The sequence below is a fragment of the Branchiostoma floridae genome, chromosome 18 (assembly GCF_000003815.2).
Source record: "Branchiostoma floridae strain S238N-H82 chromosome 18, Bfl_VNyyK, whole genome shotgun sequence".
NCBI classification, from domain to species: Eukaryota; Metazoa; Chordata; class Leptocardii; order Amphioxiformes; family Branchiostomatidae; genus Branchiostoma; species Branchiostoma floridae.
The window spans coordinates 3,428,266-3,446,551 of NC_049996.1; the positions used below are offsets into that span (position 1 = coordinate 3,428,266).

The 18,286-nt window shown below is 43.0% G+C and overlaps 1 protein-coding gene across 1 annotated transcript in view; it reads right to left on the bottom strand.

Annotated features, from left to right (window-relative positions):
* Positions 1-17,852, bottom strand: part of LOC118405988 — a 62,821-nt gene extending 44,969 nt beyond the window's left edge. Inside the window, exons 1-2 of the mRNA XM_035805842.1 lie at positions 17,795-17,852; positions 17,128-17,478 (exon numbers count right to left, since the gene is read on the bottom strand). Coding sequence (XP_035661735.1) covers positions 17,128-17,478; positions 17,795-17,852 — 409 coding nt within the window. The remainder of the gene's footprint in view (positions 1-17,127; positions 17,479-17,794) is intronic.
* Positions 17,853-18,286: the final 434 nt, after the last annotated feature.

An 18,286-nucleotide genomic window follows, 5' to 3' on the forward strand; every position in this document is an offset into this window, starting at 1 on the left:
CACACAAGGACACACACACACATACACACACATAGACACACACACGTAAACACACACAAACACACAAACACACACACACAAACACACTCACACATAAACACACACACACAAAGACACACACACACATAAACAAACGCACAAACACTCACATACACACGCACAAACACAGAAACACACACACACACATAGATACACACACATAAACACACACAAACACACAAACACACACACACACAAACACACACAAACACACACACATAAACACACACACACAAAGACACACACACACATAAACAAACACTCACATACACACGCACAAACACAGAAACACACACACACACATAAACACACACACACACACGCACACACACACACACACACACATACACACGCACAAACACACACCTGCCTCCTTTTCATGTCTTTTATCATGAGAAGACATGTAACCTACCCAGCCTTTGTCATCCATGCCTGATCAAGCCAACCGACATAGAACCTGCCCAATGGCACCTAGTACCTGCTTGTCACACAAAGTCTGCTGCTTTCTTTCCTGTAACGCAGAAACACACATACTATTAGTATGCAACGTTTGTGGAACAGACTGGAGTCACACGCACTCCCACCAGCATACACATGTCTATCCCGGACACGCCTAATGTATATAATCATGGTCTTTAAAACGTTTCCACAAGTGGATGAAATACGGTATCGCCAAGGGAATGAAAAGGGTAAAAGACTAGACTGATAACAAGATTCAAGCTATGTGCTACAGTAATTACCTTTGCCAGAATGGCTAAGGTTATGTTTTCGGTTTGGTGGTGTGGTTCTCCCCGTTTGTGAGCAGCATAACTCGAGAGGACTTCGATGGATGCAGCTGATATTTGGTGGGTGGGTAGGGGTGTGGAAGACGAAGGTCGAGTTCGATAATGGGCCTCATAGCGGCTTGCTAAGGTACTGCAGCAGGACCTGCATGCTTGATATCTCGCGTTCCGGACATGCTGCGGTCGTGATTTTTGAGCGTTAGGGAGCCCTTAAAGCAGGGAGTGATTGCTGCGAGTTTGGGCCCCCTAGTGGCTTTCATGGAAGTGCAGGCGCCGGTTTAATTGCAAACTTTTGTCTGCGGACAGCATAACTCGAGAAGACTTCGACGGATGCAGCTGGTATTTGGTGGGTGGGTAGGGGTCTGGGAAACGAAGGGGGAGTTCGATAATGGGCCCCCTAGCGGCTTCCCTTGGTACTGCAGCGCAACTTCCGGGTGTGTTTTTCCATCTTCTGAACATGGTATGGCCACGAGTTTTGGGTGTTAGATAGCTGTTGTGCTCAGGAGTTAGTGACATAAGTTTGGGCCCCCTAGCGGCTAGTGTAGGGATAGCAGGGGCATTCTTGTCGAAAACTTCTGAAGCTTTACAACCCCACTCCACCTTAGCAGCTGTCACCACAGTTGAGGGGTTCCTGGTCCATGAATTGGACTGGCCTATGATCAGTCAGTACTGTGAGCAACCTGATATTTCAGAGGTGTAAAGGTCAGACCTTGCAAATGTGTTAGTTGACCCTTAGGCCATATGATCAACTTGGCAAGCCAAAATGATGGGCTTATGTACATAACAACGGTCTTAGTCTGTATTCTTCTCCTTCCTTTGAGTTTGAGAGGTAGGTACACTGTAATCTCTCTTTTCACTACATGGTCTCAATTTGAGCTGTCCTTGCAGTAGTCTTTTAAAAGCCATTTTCAGTCTCAAAGCCTTCATGCATTCAAGTCTGTCTCCAAAGAGTCAGCTTGAACTATGTAGAACATGTATCTTACCTTTTATATCATATGGTTGTGAGATTTGGGGCAGAGCTAATTCAGAAGACAATTGCCCAGCAGAAATTACACGGAGGTGATTTTGTGGAAAATCTTTTGGGTGTACATAGAGATACAAGGAACATGAGGTAGTAGAGCAGAGCTTGGGACATTGTTCCCAATTGACTTACATATATTTAATGTACAGTCAAGTTGTGGCTACACTTCAAACTTTCGGACTTTTCAACACATCCCCTATTGAAAGTAGGCGTGTATCACTCTGTCATCAAATTGAATATGAACTGATGAACAGCTGTAAGGAATTCAGGTTACAATGCGTAAGGGAAATTTGAAACGATATCGGTTACTTTTTTCTATGGATGTCTGAATTCACAGTTAGACAATAAGTACATAATGTACATTGTTAAAAATGTGGTTGAAAGATATATATATCCAGACATGTTTTCATTGACTGTCTACAAAAAAGTAAAGAAGGGATTCTCCAGGGAATATTATATAAAATTTTCTAGATAAATATGTGGTATGGTGGGCTTTGTGCAAATTTAGAAGTAGTGCCTACCCCCTTGCAATTGTGACAGGGTGGTGGAAATGGTACTTGTTTCTCGATGCTTTAAGCTTGAGGGTGACTTCTGAACAGTTTCATACAACTAAAATGCACATTTGTGGAGTTATGGTTTTGGAGCTGAGGGGTTGCCGCACAAACCTGGACAATAGACTAAAACCACTGCGACAATTTTACCTTTGCCAGAATGGCTAAGGTTAGGTTTTGGATGTGTTTGTGTGTGTGTTAACAGCATAACTCGAGAAGCCTGGGATGGATCCTGATGATATTTGGTAGGTGGGTAGGGATCGGGAAACGAAGGTCAAGTTTGATAATGGACCCCCTAGCGGCTTGCTAAGGTACTGCAGCAGAAACTCAACTTTGGACGAAATAACTCTACAACATGTTGACGGATCGTCATGATTTTTGGTATGTAGATAGAATGAGTGATGACTTACATAATGAGATACTAATTATGCACATCAACAGCTCATTTGCATAATTAATTAGGAAAATTTATAAATCCACAGCATTCCATGATAGGACTTTCAAACTTGTCACATATGTAGCTGGGAAGGAGAGAAATGGCTATAGATATCAATTATGCAAATGATGACCTCATTTGCATTATTAATGAGAAAATATGAACATGTTGACGGATCATCATGTTTTTTGGTATTTAGGTAGCATAAGTGAAGACCTACATAATGAGATACCAATTATGCAAATCAACAGCTAATTTGCATAATCAATTAGGAAAAGTACAAAAACCCACTGCATTTCATTATAGTACTTTCATCAAAGTTGTCACATATGTAACTGAGAAAGAGGGAAGAGAGTAAGGGGTGTATTTTATTAAAGACTGAAAGAGAATAAGTCAAGAATGGATCAAAGGATCATCATGATTTTTGGTATGCTGATAGCTTAAGTAATACTTGATACAATTTGATATCGATTAATGGTAACTTGGGATCTAATTTGCATAATCAATGTTGAAATTTTATAAACCAACTCCAAGCATATGATTATAAAGAAAATGAAATGAGTAACGCATTTGTCTACAGACATCATTCTACATAACAAACCTTGTTATTTGGCAAAGGTATGTGTTCGTGGAACTCTAGTTTCAGTAATTTTCCCTTTATCTTTTCCTTTGATATCTACGATGTCGCATGTGGACGTTCCAACATTGTATATAGATAGCCCTTTTTTCAGATGATCTCTGACCTCCGAACTTGCACACAAACTACTTTTTGTGATATAATGCAATTATGATTTAGATTGTAGGTTGTAATGTATTGTAGACTGATTTTAGATGAGTCAGTTTTGAGTTCTTGATAATGCCACTGTAACTTTATAGTACTATTCTTGTGCATTTGTTTTTCCGTACATTTAGACTCTAATATCCTAAGCAACGCTGCCTGAGAGTCAGTGTAATTTGTCGCATTTCCTGATAAATACAGTAATTTGCTAGTCTTTGTAATTGCACAGTTACGCCCAGGCGTTAGGTGTACCGTTACTCACCTGTAACTTCCGGGTTTACCTGAACTTTTCCAGAAGTGTTTCGCGAGATATTTACTACCTTTTCCTGGTCTTGAGACCTCAGTTAGTTTCTTAAACTCACCAGGAGCCGAAGCCTGTCAGCTCAGACGTCCTAAGACGTCCGCGTGAGGCCCCACGGCGCCGTAATGTTCGCTAATTCCGCAGGTGAGAACGGGGAAAAGTAACCTGTCGGACTCACAATAGGCTAGTCACGTGATTGACCCGATGACGTATGCAGAAGCCGGGGTGAATGACCTCATGACGATTTGCCCCTTTGGTTAGTGTAAGTCGTGTTGATGCGATGTAAGCGAAGACGTAACGCTAGTTCACCTTTATTCGCGGGGTAACCTATATCCGTTGCTTTCAGAAATGGGTATTTAGAGATATTAAGGATATCAACGGACTATTTTTAAACTACATTACAACTTGAAACCACCGTCCGTCCAGTTAATGTTCCTTAATACCGTGTTGATAAACACAACGAATATAGGTTACCCTGCGGATAAAGGTAACTACTACTGTCTAGCGTCACGCCATTTCGTTACGTATGATTTCAGTCTTATTAACTCTTCATTACCAGTTCATGTATCATAGGTGAATGATAAACTAACGTTGTGCAGTTTTCTCTCGAAAGTAAGCTGTAACTTTCTGTGACTTTCTGCGCCGAAGACGCCAATGGCGCAGATAAAAACTGTACATAACATTACTATTTTGTCTTGTTGACTTAGTTTACTTCATCTATTAAAATGTGAATTAATTACTGCAGACATTTCAACAATTTCGGCATGCTCGTTTCCGTCCTTTTTTTGTACAACTTAATATAGCGTTATAGCAATAGTATTCTGCAATTGTATCCTCTGACGACAGCCAATGTTATTGGCCATCATTGCTCGACCACTATTGTTGTCGACCACCTTGCGATACATTGTAATATTGCAGACAGTTGTTACATATTCACAAGGTATAACATTCCTAAAATTTTCTGTCTTGCTCCTTCCTGGCTATTCGAAAATATTAACTTGGTGGTGTTACGTAATTACATGAAAAGGTAAAAAAAATGTGAAATTAGCAAGCTAAATCTGGAGAGACGCTGTATCTATGAAAAAACACGTGAGCCTGTATACCCCTGCGAAACAATGGACTGTTCCATATGACATGAGGACTCAAGCATTGACCGGTTTTGCCAAACGTTAAATATAGTCTAGATATGCCAAGCATTATTTTTGTCACCAGAAGTCTAAGACTAAAATCTTTAAGACGCCGGGTAAGGTACATACAATAGGCAATGTTTCTGTATCTACGGGACCGGTAATCGTGTGTTAATGCTCAGATCAATGGGAAAAATCCATGGGCCGATAGAAAGTGACCGCAATGGCCAGGTGGTCGCTATGCAAAGATGGTCGCTAATGCACGTTTGACTGTTGTTAGTGTCTATTTCAATCTGATAACAAGATTTAAGCTGTGTGCTACAGTAATTTGCTAGTCTTTGTAATTGCACAGTTACGCCCAGACGTTAGGTGTACCGTTACGCACCTGTAACTTCCGGGTTCAACTTAACTTTTCCAGAAGTGTTTCGCGAGAGATTGACAACCCTTTCCTGGTCTTAAGACCTCATTTAGGTGCTTGAACTCATCAGGAACCGAAGCCTGTCAGCTCAGACGTCCTAAGACGTCCGCGTGAGGCCCCATAGCGCCGTAAGCTTAGTTACCTACGCAGGTGAGAAGGGGAAAAGTAACCAGTAGGACTCACAATAGGCTACTCACGTGATTCACCCGATGACGTATGCAGAAGCCGGGGTGAATGACCGATTTGCCCCTTTGGATAGTGTAAGTCGTGTTTATGCGATGTAAGCGAAGGCGTAACACTAGTTCACCTTTATCCGCGGGGTAACCTATATCCGTTGCTTTCAGAAATGGGTATTTTATTTAGGGGAGTTAAATGGGAGATATTAAGGAGTCAACGGACGGTTTTTAAATTACATTACAACTTGAAACCACCGTCCGTCCAGTTAATGTCCCTTTATACAGTGTTGATAAACATAACGAATATAGGTTACCCTGCGGATAAAGGTGAACTAGCGTTACGCCGTTTCGTTACGTATGATTTCAGTCTTATTAACTGTTAATTATCAGTTCATCTATCATAGGTGACTGATAAAACTAACGTTTGTGCATTTTTCTCTCAAAAGTAAGCTGTAACTTTCTGTTACTTTCTCCACTGAAGACGCCAACGACGCAAAATTTAACACTTTCTTAAAAATTTAAGATAAAACTTAGTTTACTTCATGTATCAACAGATGAATTAATGACTATTGCAAACCTTTGAGCAATCCTAGCAAGCTCGTTTCCGTCTTTTTTTTTTGCACAACTAACAATAGCAATAATATTTTGCAATTTTACCCTCTGATGGCTCCCAATGTTATCAACAATGATTTGCTCGGCCATTGTTGTTGTCTACCACCTTGCGGTACATTGTAAAATTGCCTCTTAACGGTATTAATCTTTAAGAAAGATGTACTCGGTACACTTGCGAATCATCATTTTACAATACAATGTATATTTTGTCCTTATAAAATGCTTTAGCGCTTATAAAATCATGTATATGTGTATCATGATTTTGCCCTTGGCAAAAGCTATGGGCCTGCTGTGCGCTTTTGAAGCGCGCTTTTTTGGAGATTCTTCTTGACGGAGAGGAGGAATGCGTAAGCACTTAGGAAAGTAGGCAGGATCGTTTGGCTGTATTATTTTCACAATTTCTGCATTTTTCTGTATCTGCATTCGATATGGACGTTGGACATCTGCTAGTTTGATGTGGTGGTTCAAAAGTTATTGTAACAGTGGGGATAATTCAAGTACCGACAAACGACCTTGCCAAATGACTGTCAGTCTTCTGTAGCGTAGTGGTTTGCGTTGCAGGGTTTTGTGATCTGTTGGCGTGGTTAGTTTGGCAGCGCTTGAACCTCACCGTTACACTATCAATGAATCTTTATCATCTTTTATGTGTAGAGTCACCGAAGTCACTCGAAGATTCCCGCTAGTCTGAGGTATCTGAGGAGAGGAAATGGTGACAATTATTGTATCAAAAACAAACCTTTTATAAACAATGGCCGCCATGTTTTGACCAGGGAGTAAAACAACAGTAAAATCGACAGCCCACCTCCCCCCCCAAAGAAATTGCTTGAAAAAGTTTGAAAGGCATGAACAAGTTGTGACTGACATACCTTTCAACCATCCGAAGATTCTGAAGAGTCTGAAACGACAAGATGGTGAAATTTATTAAAATCATTTCATCATAATCATTTCAAAGAAATTGAAAACCATGTTCTGACGCACGCATTAATTAGATAAAACAAATAAGAACAAAAGAAGAAAGTGTGTGTTTTAACTTGGAAGTTCATCTGTGTTGGTAGAAGTCATTCTTGAAAAAGTTGAAATGTAACTTCCAACACAACAATTGACTCACCCAAATTTTCGACTACACAGCATCAGTCTTTGTCGAGGAATGAACAATCCACTGATGTCGTGACGGTGGGCGCCATAGACTTTCTGCAACCAATGATCCACTGCTCACTGAGTCACATGTTCTATCTGCATAACGTGACGTCACGACAGCAGTGGATTGTTCATTCCTTGACAAAGACTGATGCTGTGCAGTCGAAAATTTGGGTGAGTCCAATTTTCGTGTTGGAAATTACTAGAACCGTCACGGTGTCACATGCCGTAATTGACCAGAGTTCCTATGGTTTTTCTTTTTCCTCTCTGGCTACACGATAAATGTTAAGTTGTTGGTGTCACATGTTCTATCTGCATAACGTGACGTCACGACAGCAGTGGATTGTTCATTCCTTGACAAAGACTGATGCTGTGCAGTCGAAAATTTGGGTGAGTCCAAAATGTGTGTTTTGTTAGTATATAACAGCTGCAGGTCCAAAGGGTTTACCTTCCAGTGTCTCCGCAACGCGCCTTTGTTCGATTTTGACGAGAGCTTTCTTCAGGGCCTGAAGAGTTGCAGCTGCCCCAGCCCTGTCTCTCCACTTCCTCAGCATCTCTCTACATCTCCTGTCCTCATCTTTCTTCTTCCGCTCTATTCCATCTATCTGGTTCTCGGTGAAGTTCAGCTTTCGAGCCAAATTGTCCCAATGGGAACTGGCTCCATCAACAACTTTGTCGAAATAGTAGTCGACTAGAACAATAAGCATAAAACTTATACAGACATCTAGACACAGGGAACTAAGAATTCACTAGGACTTCATCCGGGTCATTTGAAGTGAATCACCAACTCCAGACAGGAGGATTTTTGTACCATCGCACACCGGGGCATTTCACAAACCTCCTTCATCGATAGTTATTCTAATGTAATTTCTGAAATCAATTCATTTTAAAGGTACAAATTTTGTGGTTGCATGTATTTATTGTACATAATCATTGAGATACGTATATCAATATTGTATGTCTAACATGACTTGATAAATACCTTGCTTAGGTGGTTTTGAGGAAGGCCCCACGTCGCTGAGCTGTCTTCCATGTCGCTTTTGGCTTGTCTTCTTTTCACCTGTTATCAAGGAAAGATGACAAAGGCAATTAGGTACGACAATTTAAGGTGTTCACATAGACTCTCCAGTCGTGATTATTATCAGAATAAGTCTTGTTTCAATAACACGTTCCTACTTTGACTTTTGTACTACTTTTTGTAGTTTGGCCTACTTTACTAAGGATACGTTTCTCCTAATAAAGATTTGTGAAAAATTGCAAATGCCCAATCAAATTATAGCATCTGATCTAGCTTTCCCTTTACTCAATATACCTTCTAAGATTCTATGCTTTTTTCTGCAATGACAGTTCTTCACCGCATGTTCATAACAAAAATCAGTTGCCAATCTGCCGCCACTTATTGGGGGGGGGGTCCTATGTACGTAGTTTTCATATTGTGTGAATAAATGAAATTTAATATTTAAAAAATCTCAAATAATTAAGCCAACGTTTATAAAAATCATCATGACTGCTGTTGGAATGTGTTTCAATGTTCCACAGAGAGTTAACGCTAGTTCACCTTTATACGTAGGGTAACCTATAAGTCTAATATGGTCAAATATTGTAGTTTGAATCTACCGTCCGTCGTCGTGATATCCTCAAACAGTCGAACCGCAGGTCACCGTAGAACGCGTTATTCTCTGAAATACGGCTTACGCCGGGTCACGGACTGACCCCGCTACATGGGTGTAAACAGCAGCTTATTTTGCAACAAAGACACCTTAGATATACATAATGTTTATTCTTTTTCGTATCTACATGATTTGCCCAGCACAGCCAAGTGGATATTTATTGCATTGCAAAAGATCAGCCAACGTTGTGGCCCCTCAAAAAAAGCAATTTTCGGTCTGTGTATTTGTAATTATCTTTTCTCCAGTTGGCCGGGACACAATCAGTTTTGTCCACAGTCGGACAGTCCAGTTCCTCATCTTTACATTGATACCAAACTTGAAGGGTAAATTTTAGGAGAAACGGTTTTGCCCCAAATTAACTGCGAACATGCGCAAATCACAGTGGTGAATTTTCAGTCTGGTTGTAGCTACCCAAGCACACTACCCTGCGGACGGACCCAATTTTTATACATTTCACATTGTGTCACAGACCTCATTTCCTGGTACAAGAATCTGAATGGGTGCGGCTGTCACATGCAATATAATAAGTGGCATGATGATAATCAAACGCACATAGACACAGAGTTTTAGTACAAAGTAAGAGTTTTTAAGATTCATCATATTTTGAGTCAATCTGTTTCGAACTCCTGGTCCGAACCTGGGTTCGAACGGTGGAACCCAGCCGGTACGTTCCATGTTCGTGCCGAGGGGGGCAGGCCTAATGTTGCAAGTTCAACCAGCATTTGGAAAAGATGATATAACTAACGCCTCAAGTCTTGCCGTCGCAAATAGATTTCGGGAAGCCCACCAAAATAAAACTAACATTATCCAGAAGCCAGAATAAGTAGGATTCATGTGCAAGCGTAATGATGTCAAAACATCATGTCTGAGTTTTGTAAAGCATAGTGAAAGATCAGTGTGTGCGGTTTCTCATTCGAAAAAAGATGCCGGGGAATTTGACATGGCTGTAGTTTTTTGGGGGGCAAAACCGTTTCTCCTAAAATTTACCCTTCAAATTTGGTATCAATGTAAAGGTGAGGAACTGGACTGTCCGACTGTGGACAAAACTGATTGTGTCCCGGCCAACTGGAGAAAAGATAATCACAAATACACAGACCGAAAATTGCTTTGTTCCGAGGGCCACAACGTTGGCTGAACTTTTGCAATGCAATAAATATCCACATGACTGTGCTGGGCAAATCCTGTAGATGTGAAAAAGTATAAACATTATGTAGGTCTGAGGTCTTTTTGTTGCACAACAGGCAGTTGTTTATACGCATGCAGCGGGGTCAAACCAGGACAAACTGCGTTCTGGCTCATGACCTGTCCAGAGAAGGCTGCGCAGAACGGATGCGCATAGAGCTCTGCGGTTCGCCTGCAAATACGAAATTCTGAAAGCAACGGATAAAGGTGAACTAGCGTTACCATATTGTACCCAGAGCATGTATATGTTTATAGGGGCAGGAAAGTGGATGTTTTCAAAATCATTTTATAATGCCACTTAATGTTCTTTACTAGGGATGGGTACGGTGTACCTGTACAAAACCGGTTTTTCTCAGTGGACCGGTCCAGAAATAACGGACCTGAAAAAATCCGGTGGACAGGACGTTGGACCGATTGGAAAATGAACAGATTATATGGACAGGCATTCAGACGTTTTTTTGGCCTACCTGTCGACGAAAATAATTGGCGAAATAGAGTAGAGTCTATAATAATTTCTGCCAACTTTTACAGTCAATTGTACCGAGGCAGTTCGCTTTGTACTATTTTAAAACGCCAGTGGGAGTCGAATACTACACAAAACAGATTTCTTTGTAGCAAAATGGACCAATGTTTTGAGTATTATTCATTCACAAGTTTTCACATACTGAATCAGGTCCAGGTTCAGATCCGGACCTGGACCTGAACGTCTGGACCTGAACCGGACCTGGACCTGAATTTTCTCTATCGGTACCCACCCCTAGTCTTTACACTAAACACAAACATCGTCATAGTCGCCGGAAAGGAAATGATAGGCCAATGATGTACCTTCGTCAAAGTAGAGGAACACTGCTGCTGATGGGATCCGGCGTCTGGGGTCAGTTAGTGGTTCTCCGGACTCAGCATGATAACGACTGAAATGGACCACTCCTTTGCTGTACACCTTCTTGGCTTGGTACGGAGGCTTGAGAATCAGCTCAACGGTGCACCTGTTGCAGTCCGCCGGTGGAAAGTAGAAGTTGATACCACCTGAAACATCTAGGGGGACGCCAATCACTTCTTGACTTTCGTCAAACTTGGCATCTATCCTTTCTTCCTTGCCCATGACGATGCGTTGTTGAAACGGCGCAACCTTCAACATGTTGGCAGCTTGGAAAAAGTCTGTTGGATCATCGTCTTTGTGAACACACATGAGGTGGATGTTGTTGTTGTCTGCTGTTGCCTTATTTGGGTTTATGATGAGGAACACTTTGTCTTCGGTGTATCTGTTCCAGCACACCTGGAATGCCTCAGTTGCATCTGCAGATGCGGATGTTGATGAAACATTTGACTCTCCCGAAGCACTTTCTTCTGCTACCCCTTGTTTGGATGCCTCACCCTGGTGACCTGGTTTTCTTGAGATACTTTCTTCTGCCGCCGCCTCATTGGCTGTCTCATCAGGGTTCCCCGATTTTGTTGTGATAGTTTCTTCTGCTAACCCCTGACTTGCTGCGTTACCCTGGTGCCCTTGACCTCTTGTGATGCTTTCATCTGCTGCCCCCTGGTTGTCTGACTCATCAACTTTTCCCGGTTCTCTTAGGTTACTTTCTTCAGCTACCTCCTGATTGGCTGGCTCCTCCTGGTTTCCTGGACCGTCGCCACTAGAGGTAGAACTTTCGCCATCATTTCCACTTTCTTTGGCACCGGCAATCCTAACGCAGAAAAACGAAATGAAACAAAGCAAGGCGAATTATCAGATAAAGCATATCAACAATCACATTCATAATTGAATAAATGTATAAAAAGATTGTTGTCTATTACATCCTTCTACGCCCGGTCCCCAACGGCACTAGCCTATTGGGGCCCTGCTATCTAAATGCCTACAAGCGGTTACTGTGATTGTCGCCACAAACCAGCTGTCAACCAATCAGAGAATGGGCCTTTCTTGGGCTTTCTGTTTACGAAAGCCATCTCGCAAAGGCCGTTGGGAAGCTATCGGCCAATCATATGCATGTTACGTGTTATATAGCTCCATCCTCCTACGCCCAATTCCCAACGGCTGACTGCACAGATAAGGATATGCTCATTAATATTCATAAGCAGGGCGGTCAGTAACTCATCTGATTGCACGAGACAGCAGAGGTGACCACAAGGAGTTTCGACACGACTGTGGTCCCTCTGCGTAGGAGAATGGTCTATTGAGGAGCATGCCTTACCCGCAGAAGTGTCTGGTTGTGAATGTAACTGCATCTTCTGTCTCTTGAAACTCCAGCCTTAGCGAAGTCCACTGGGGATGATGTGGCTTTCTCTCCATCAGGACGACTTTGTCTACGTTGCAATCTTTCGTCTTCCAAGCCCACGGCAGGGTGACTCTCACGGGCTGTAAGAAATCTTCCTCCTGTTCCTGGTGCACGGTAAGTACCGGCGTCACAGCTGAGAAAGCGTTTGTTAAGCAGTCGTCAATGGGCAGCTTCTCGACCTTACAAAAAAAGATAAAGCGGTTAAGAAAACGATACAGCTTCTTGTCAGATTTGGAGTGACATGCAACTAAGTACATGTCATTGTAACAAAACTACAAAATGTTTTATAGTTTGTACATCTCTTACCTACACGTAAGCCAACAAGACCAACAACGCCTGAGTGCCATAGGCAAAATCATCATCAAGAGTCTACAAAGTAGACCAAAACTTTACCTCCAAGGACAGGGACCTTTCCGTCTCGACGCATCCTTCTGGAAACACGAGAGTGACACCGTCCTCTTCGAGCGTGCAGCCTTCTGGTTTGATTGTGTAGGTGTTCAGCATAACAGAGGACGACGCCTGTGGAAACGAAAGTGATATTATTTACAAAATGGCAAGAGAACAAATATGGAAGAGAACATGTGATCGTAATGGACGTTGCATTGTATCCACGCACCTTCCTTAGGATTTCTGCAGCAGTAAGACTGATTTTGGTACTGGACAGCGATTCCTCGGTCATCGGTACTTCTGTAGATGACATACCCAGCATCCCTGCACAACGTCTGCCGAGCACCTCCAGCAAACGCTCCCTGGTCCCTTCAGGATAAGCGAAGACCGGAAAGACCAGGTTCTTGTTCTGCACGGGGAACTCGTACCCGAGCGTAGACCAATGTTTGCCGTGGAGAGCCTGTGGCGTGATGATTGGTACGACCATTCTGGCGTTACGTTTGAGAAGATGATCCAAAATCTTGTCAGTGAAGTCATCCCCTGATTGGATGACGTCTTCGCAAACCGTGACACCGTACCTGCTGGACGACTTGACTACCTGCTCCACCAGTGGCTGTACGAGCTTGTCATCGTAGTCTCCAACGTGGAGGATAACAATGTCATTCCCTAGAAATCAGAAAGTGAATCATGAATATTTGATCGATGGGTAAAGAAAGTGTCAGGCAAATAAGCTGATAAACAAGACAGAGCTATTGAATATAGAAACGGGGGGATAAAACGGAAACATCCTCCTACGCACGGTCTACAACGGCACTAGCTGACTGCCTGTTGGGGCCCTGCTGTCTGGAGGCCCACAAGCGGTTACTGTGAGCGTCGCCACAAACCAGCTGTCAGCCAATCAGAGAATAGAACTTTCTTGGACTTTTTGTTTTCGAAAGGGATCTCGTAAGGGACTGATTGGGCGCCGATTGGCTGACTCCCATATAAGGGTAATCTCATTAATATTTATAAGCAGGGCGGTCAGTAACTGATCTGAGTGCTCCAGACAGCAGAGATGGCCACAAGGAGTTTCGACAAGATTGTGGTCCCTCTGCGTAGGAGAATGAACGGAAACTGTAGCCACAGAAGATGAGTTTGCAACAGTCATTACCTCTCTCTTCTCTGAGGAACATAGGTGCTCTCTCTGGTAGGCAAACTTCTACAGACGCGCCCAGCAAGCGACGGCACTTGTCTCCGGCATCGTTGACGGTAGCAACCAACTCATGGAACCTGCTGACGAAAGTGAGCTCGTGTCTAATTCGGTCACACTCCGCCAGATCCAGCCCTCCGCACGTCTCCATACAGTCCAGAACAGGACCGATCGTGTGGACTGCACTGATGTCAGCTGGGCTCATTGTGGGCTCTATCAGCACTGGTCCGTCACCACCAGAGTTCTCTGCATGTGTAAAGTGTTTCCATTATTTTGATGGTAGCCTCAGCCCCTTCCTTTATCAAAGCAAACAAAATGTGCCATGCAAAATGAGAAAACAAACATGGTGTACCTGCAAGGGACATTCTTTGGGCACCGCTACCATCCATCCAGACGTCGATAAAGTCTTCTGAAATACTGATGTCAAAACTATCAATTAGCAACATTACAAATAGTACAGTAATAGGACAGAACACAGAAAGTGATCACCAGACACACTCTTGCATGTATGGGCTAATCAATAATAATAATAATAATAATAGCTTTATTGCACAACAATTGTACGGGGTACAAAGTATGGCATCTACATAACTACAGTTCTATAACTTAACGCTTATCTAACTAATACAGAAGTTGAAAGGGTGTGATTTACTAAAAAAAACATGAAAGTATAATTGGCCTCACCGACTGGACCTCATTGCCGCTTCTTGCTCGATGTCAGAGAGCGGATGGAATGATAGTTTGCCAGCTCCTTCATCTGACTCCTCCTCAAAGCACCAGTCATACTGGATGGAGGGAATCCACTTCTCCTTGATCTCGAAGAGACAACTGCTGAGGAACTTTCTCACGGGAAGGCCCTGTGTGAACACTGCCTTGTTTTCATCTTCTGTCGACAGAAGCTCCACCTTCAGATAGTGCTTTACCTTGGTTACCACGAACTGTTGCTTTGCATCATCGGTAGGAAAGCGGCCGCAGCCTGCGAACACCTGGGACTCTTCAAGACCGAACCTTCGCACACAGATTGCTTGTAGACGGTAGAACATGCCACTGGGTAGGAACGTGTTGTCGAATTCGACATACAGAGGGTACTGGAATCGGCTCATGTGCCCAGGATACAAGATGCTGTCGTCAGGCTTTGCGGCCAAAAGAGATGGTACGAAGTAGATCTCTTCTTTCTCAGGCTCATGCGTTGTCTCATCAAAGTCACCGATCGGCGTGGCGTTGCAGATGAGGTAATACTTCTCCATCAGTCGCTTCAGGAAAGGCTTGTTCCGGAGTAGGAAGGGTTTCTGCATCTTCTGATCTGCTTTGGTCCAGATGATTGTCAACAACCTGTCGCTGAGGATCCCTTCGTTCTCCAGCCTCCTCCACATCTCTGCGACCTCCCCACCCATGCTCCTGTCTTGTTGGTATTCAGGAACGGTAATGATGGTCTTGAAGACGTCAATCATCACCTGGGGACGAAGGGCCACGTGATCACGGAGTACGGGTTCGTTGATGAAGATGATGTCACCAAGGTCGTGCAGGAAGGTCAGGATATCGGCAACATGACTGTCGTCCGTGATGCCCACGTCATCACTCAGGGCCAGATCTACAGCATCTTGGAAAGGGCAGAATGGGTCGTCCTGTCCCCTCTTGTCCATCAGTTTGGACTTCAGATGAAGCCAGGTTATCGGCACCTCCTGGCCCATGTACCACTGAGACTTCGCCACCTCACGGAGGTACTCTCGGAGCTCGTCAATGTCGCTGTTGTCCTTGCTGAAGTTGTCGATGACAAAAATCTTTGGTAAGACGTGTTTGCCGGCAGCCATATCACTGATGTGATCAAGTATGTCTTTCTTGTACTGCTCAATCTCAGACTGAAACCAAGAGCATAAATTCAGCTGATGAAGAAATATTGATAGATTTAAGAAATCAACGAAGGCCAATTCATTCAGATATTGATACAGGTGAAAGCTCCCTGGAAACACAGCCTCAACCTCTATTCGTGTCTAATTGAAATTGAGAAGATGAACAAAGACCTAAGTGACGAGACCTCAGAGTAAGTAGTGATATCTTCCATGGCATGAACCAAAGGTTGGGTCAACTTTGAAATGAGAAATATAAGATCTAGGAAAAGTTCAACCCATAATTTTAGATTTTCGAAGAATTCCATATAGGGTTATGATTAAGTGAAAAATAAAATAATGGGGTGGAGAATACCTTGGTGACCATGTCCTTGCGTGTGAGGACCAAGACGATAGGTGGTTTGTCCTTCCGTTTGTGCACCAGTCCGTGTGTGCGGACTGAGTTCAGCCAGTGGTCCAGGTAGTCTGAACAGGCACGAGATAGTTTATTTTGGTCTCACAATTTCAAAAATCATGCACCAGGATATTAAAAGTAATTCAAGTTCTATTTTAGCCCCTATGTTCAGACAAACGTTTAAGCCTCCTTCACACGGGAGCAAGAATCAGCCGTAATGCTGTCGGAATGAAAATTGTTTCTATTCCTCGCAATTCCTGGCAATTCGTAGTGTGTTCCAGAAATTCTCACTGCATTCCAGCTATTTGTGCCCGTTTCTTTTGACTGGCTCGATGTTAAAAACTGTCAAGGTGCATTCGAACTGGAGAAATATTGAATGGCGTTCAAAGTGGATTCTGACTATTTTAACTGCAGTATGACCGCATTCTACGACATTCCAACATTATTCGAAACATTCATATCTCATTCGATGGAGAATCAAAACAGCAAGCCACTTCGAATCCTGCCCGAATGTGGCCAAAAGAATATCTGGAAATGGAATGCAGTGAGAATTTCAAGAATACACTACGAATTCTCAGGAATAGAAAAGAATTTTCATTCTGGCGGCATTTTGGCTCATTCATTCTCGTGTGAAGGGGATATAAGGTCAATTTGGAATTCCCACTCGGAATGGCCCCGAATGTGGCACGAATTTTGCAAATACTTCATTCCGACTAGGTCTGCCTGATTCCTGCTAATTCGGCTTCAGTGTAAAGGCCCTATTACCGTCATGATGACGTGATATTCAAGAGAAGCGGTATGTACCTCTTCCAGTGACGAGGTTGTCCGCTGATGCCTTGTAGTCCAGATAAGGAACTGGGTCTGACAGCTTCTGCAGCAGTGACATGACCAGGATGTAGATCCCGCGGGGGGTGAAGAAGCACTGGTGCGAGCCGTAGTACGTGGCCTGGCCGCCGAAGTCCCAGATGGAGAGACGCGGGTGTTCCGCTGTTCCTAGCTGCTCCTCGGTGATGCCACCTTGGAGTCTCTCTTTGGCCTTTGTTATGACGTCATCAGGAATGTCCTGTGTTTGCTGCTGTACCGTGTCATCACCTTGAAGTCGCTGTTGGTTCTGTGATTGTTGTGATGTATCCTTGCTTGCACTTTCTGTTCTACCTGGAACCGAATCTTTAATGTTTTCATTGATCTTAGTACCCAAAAATATCAAATGTAAAGAATGTACCTGGTACGGTCCTCAAGGTAGTAACTTTCAAGGTGGTAATTTTTGGCTTCTCTTTAGGAACTACCAACTAAAGTTGCTATTGGTAAAAAAACCCATCAAAGTACAGCCTTGAATATAAACAACTTGTTTTTGACTACGCTGTCCAGGTCTACGTTTCTATTATGCATTTTTAATTGAGAAATGTAGAAAAAAAACGTTCATCTTCCAGCGTTGCAGTCTGTTGACTTTGTGTCGGTTCATTACTTTTACCTTCCAGCTTTGCAGTCTGTTGACTTTGTGTCGGTGTCTCCTCTTTCAGTGGTTCCATTTGCTGCGTCTGGAAGGTCTGCTTCCCTGTTTCTTCTTGTACTTTTTTAATTCCAGCTTATGTGAACAAAATAAAATGAGTAAGAAATCATCGGTACTATGTCTCCTTAAATGTTTCTAGAAATGTAACCATAGCAATGCGAATGGTCATGTAGAAACTGTACAAAGGCGTCATCTTTCTCGCACAACTTCTTGTCGCCCACCTAACCCTCTGCGTTGATATTTGTGCTCTGTGCATGTATCATGTTATGATAAATGTCATCACCAACCTTCTTGTTTCTCCGCTAAGCGTTCTGCCATAGTTTCCTTGAATTCATCTGGCTCCTCTGTAAGCAAAGAATTCATGTGTTGCACTTTGTCGTAATTGTTTGATTTTCAACTTGGACAATTTGTTTGTAATATAGAGTTTTCAAGAACATGTGAGATATCTAAAAA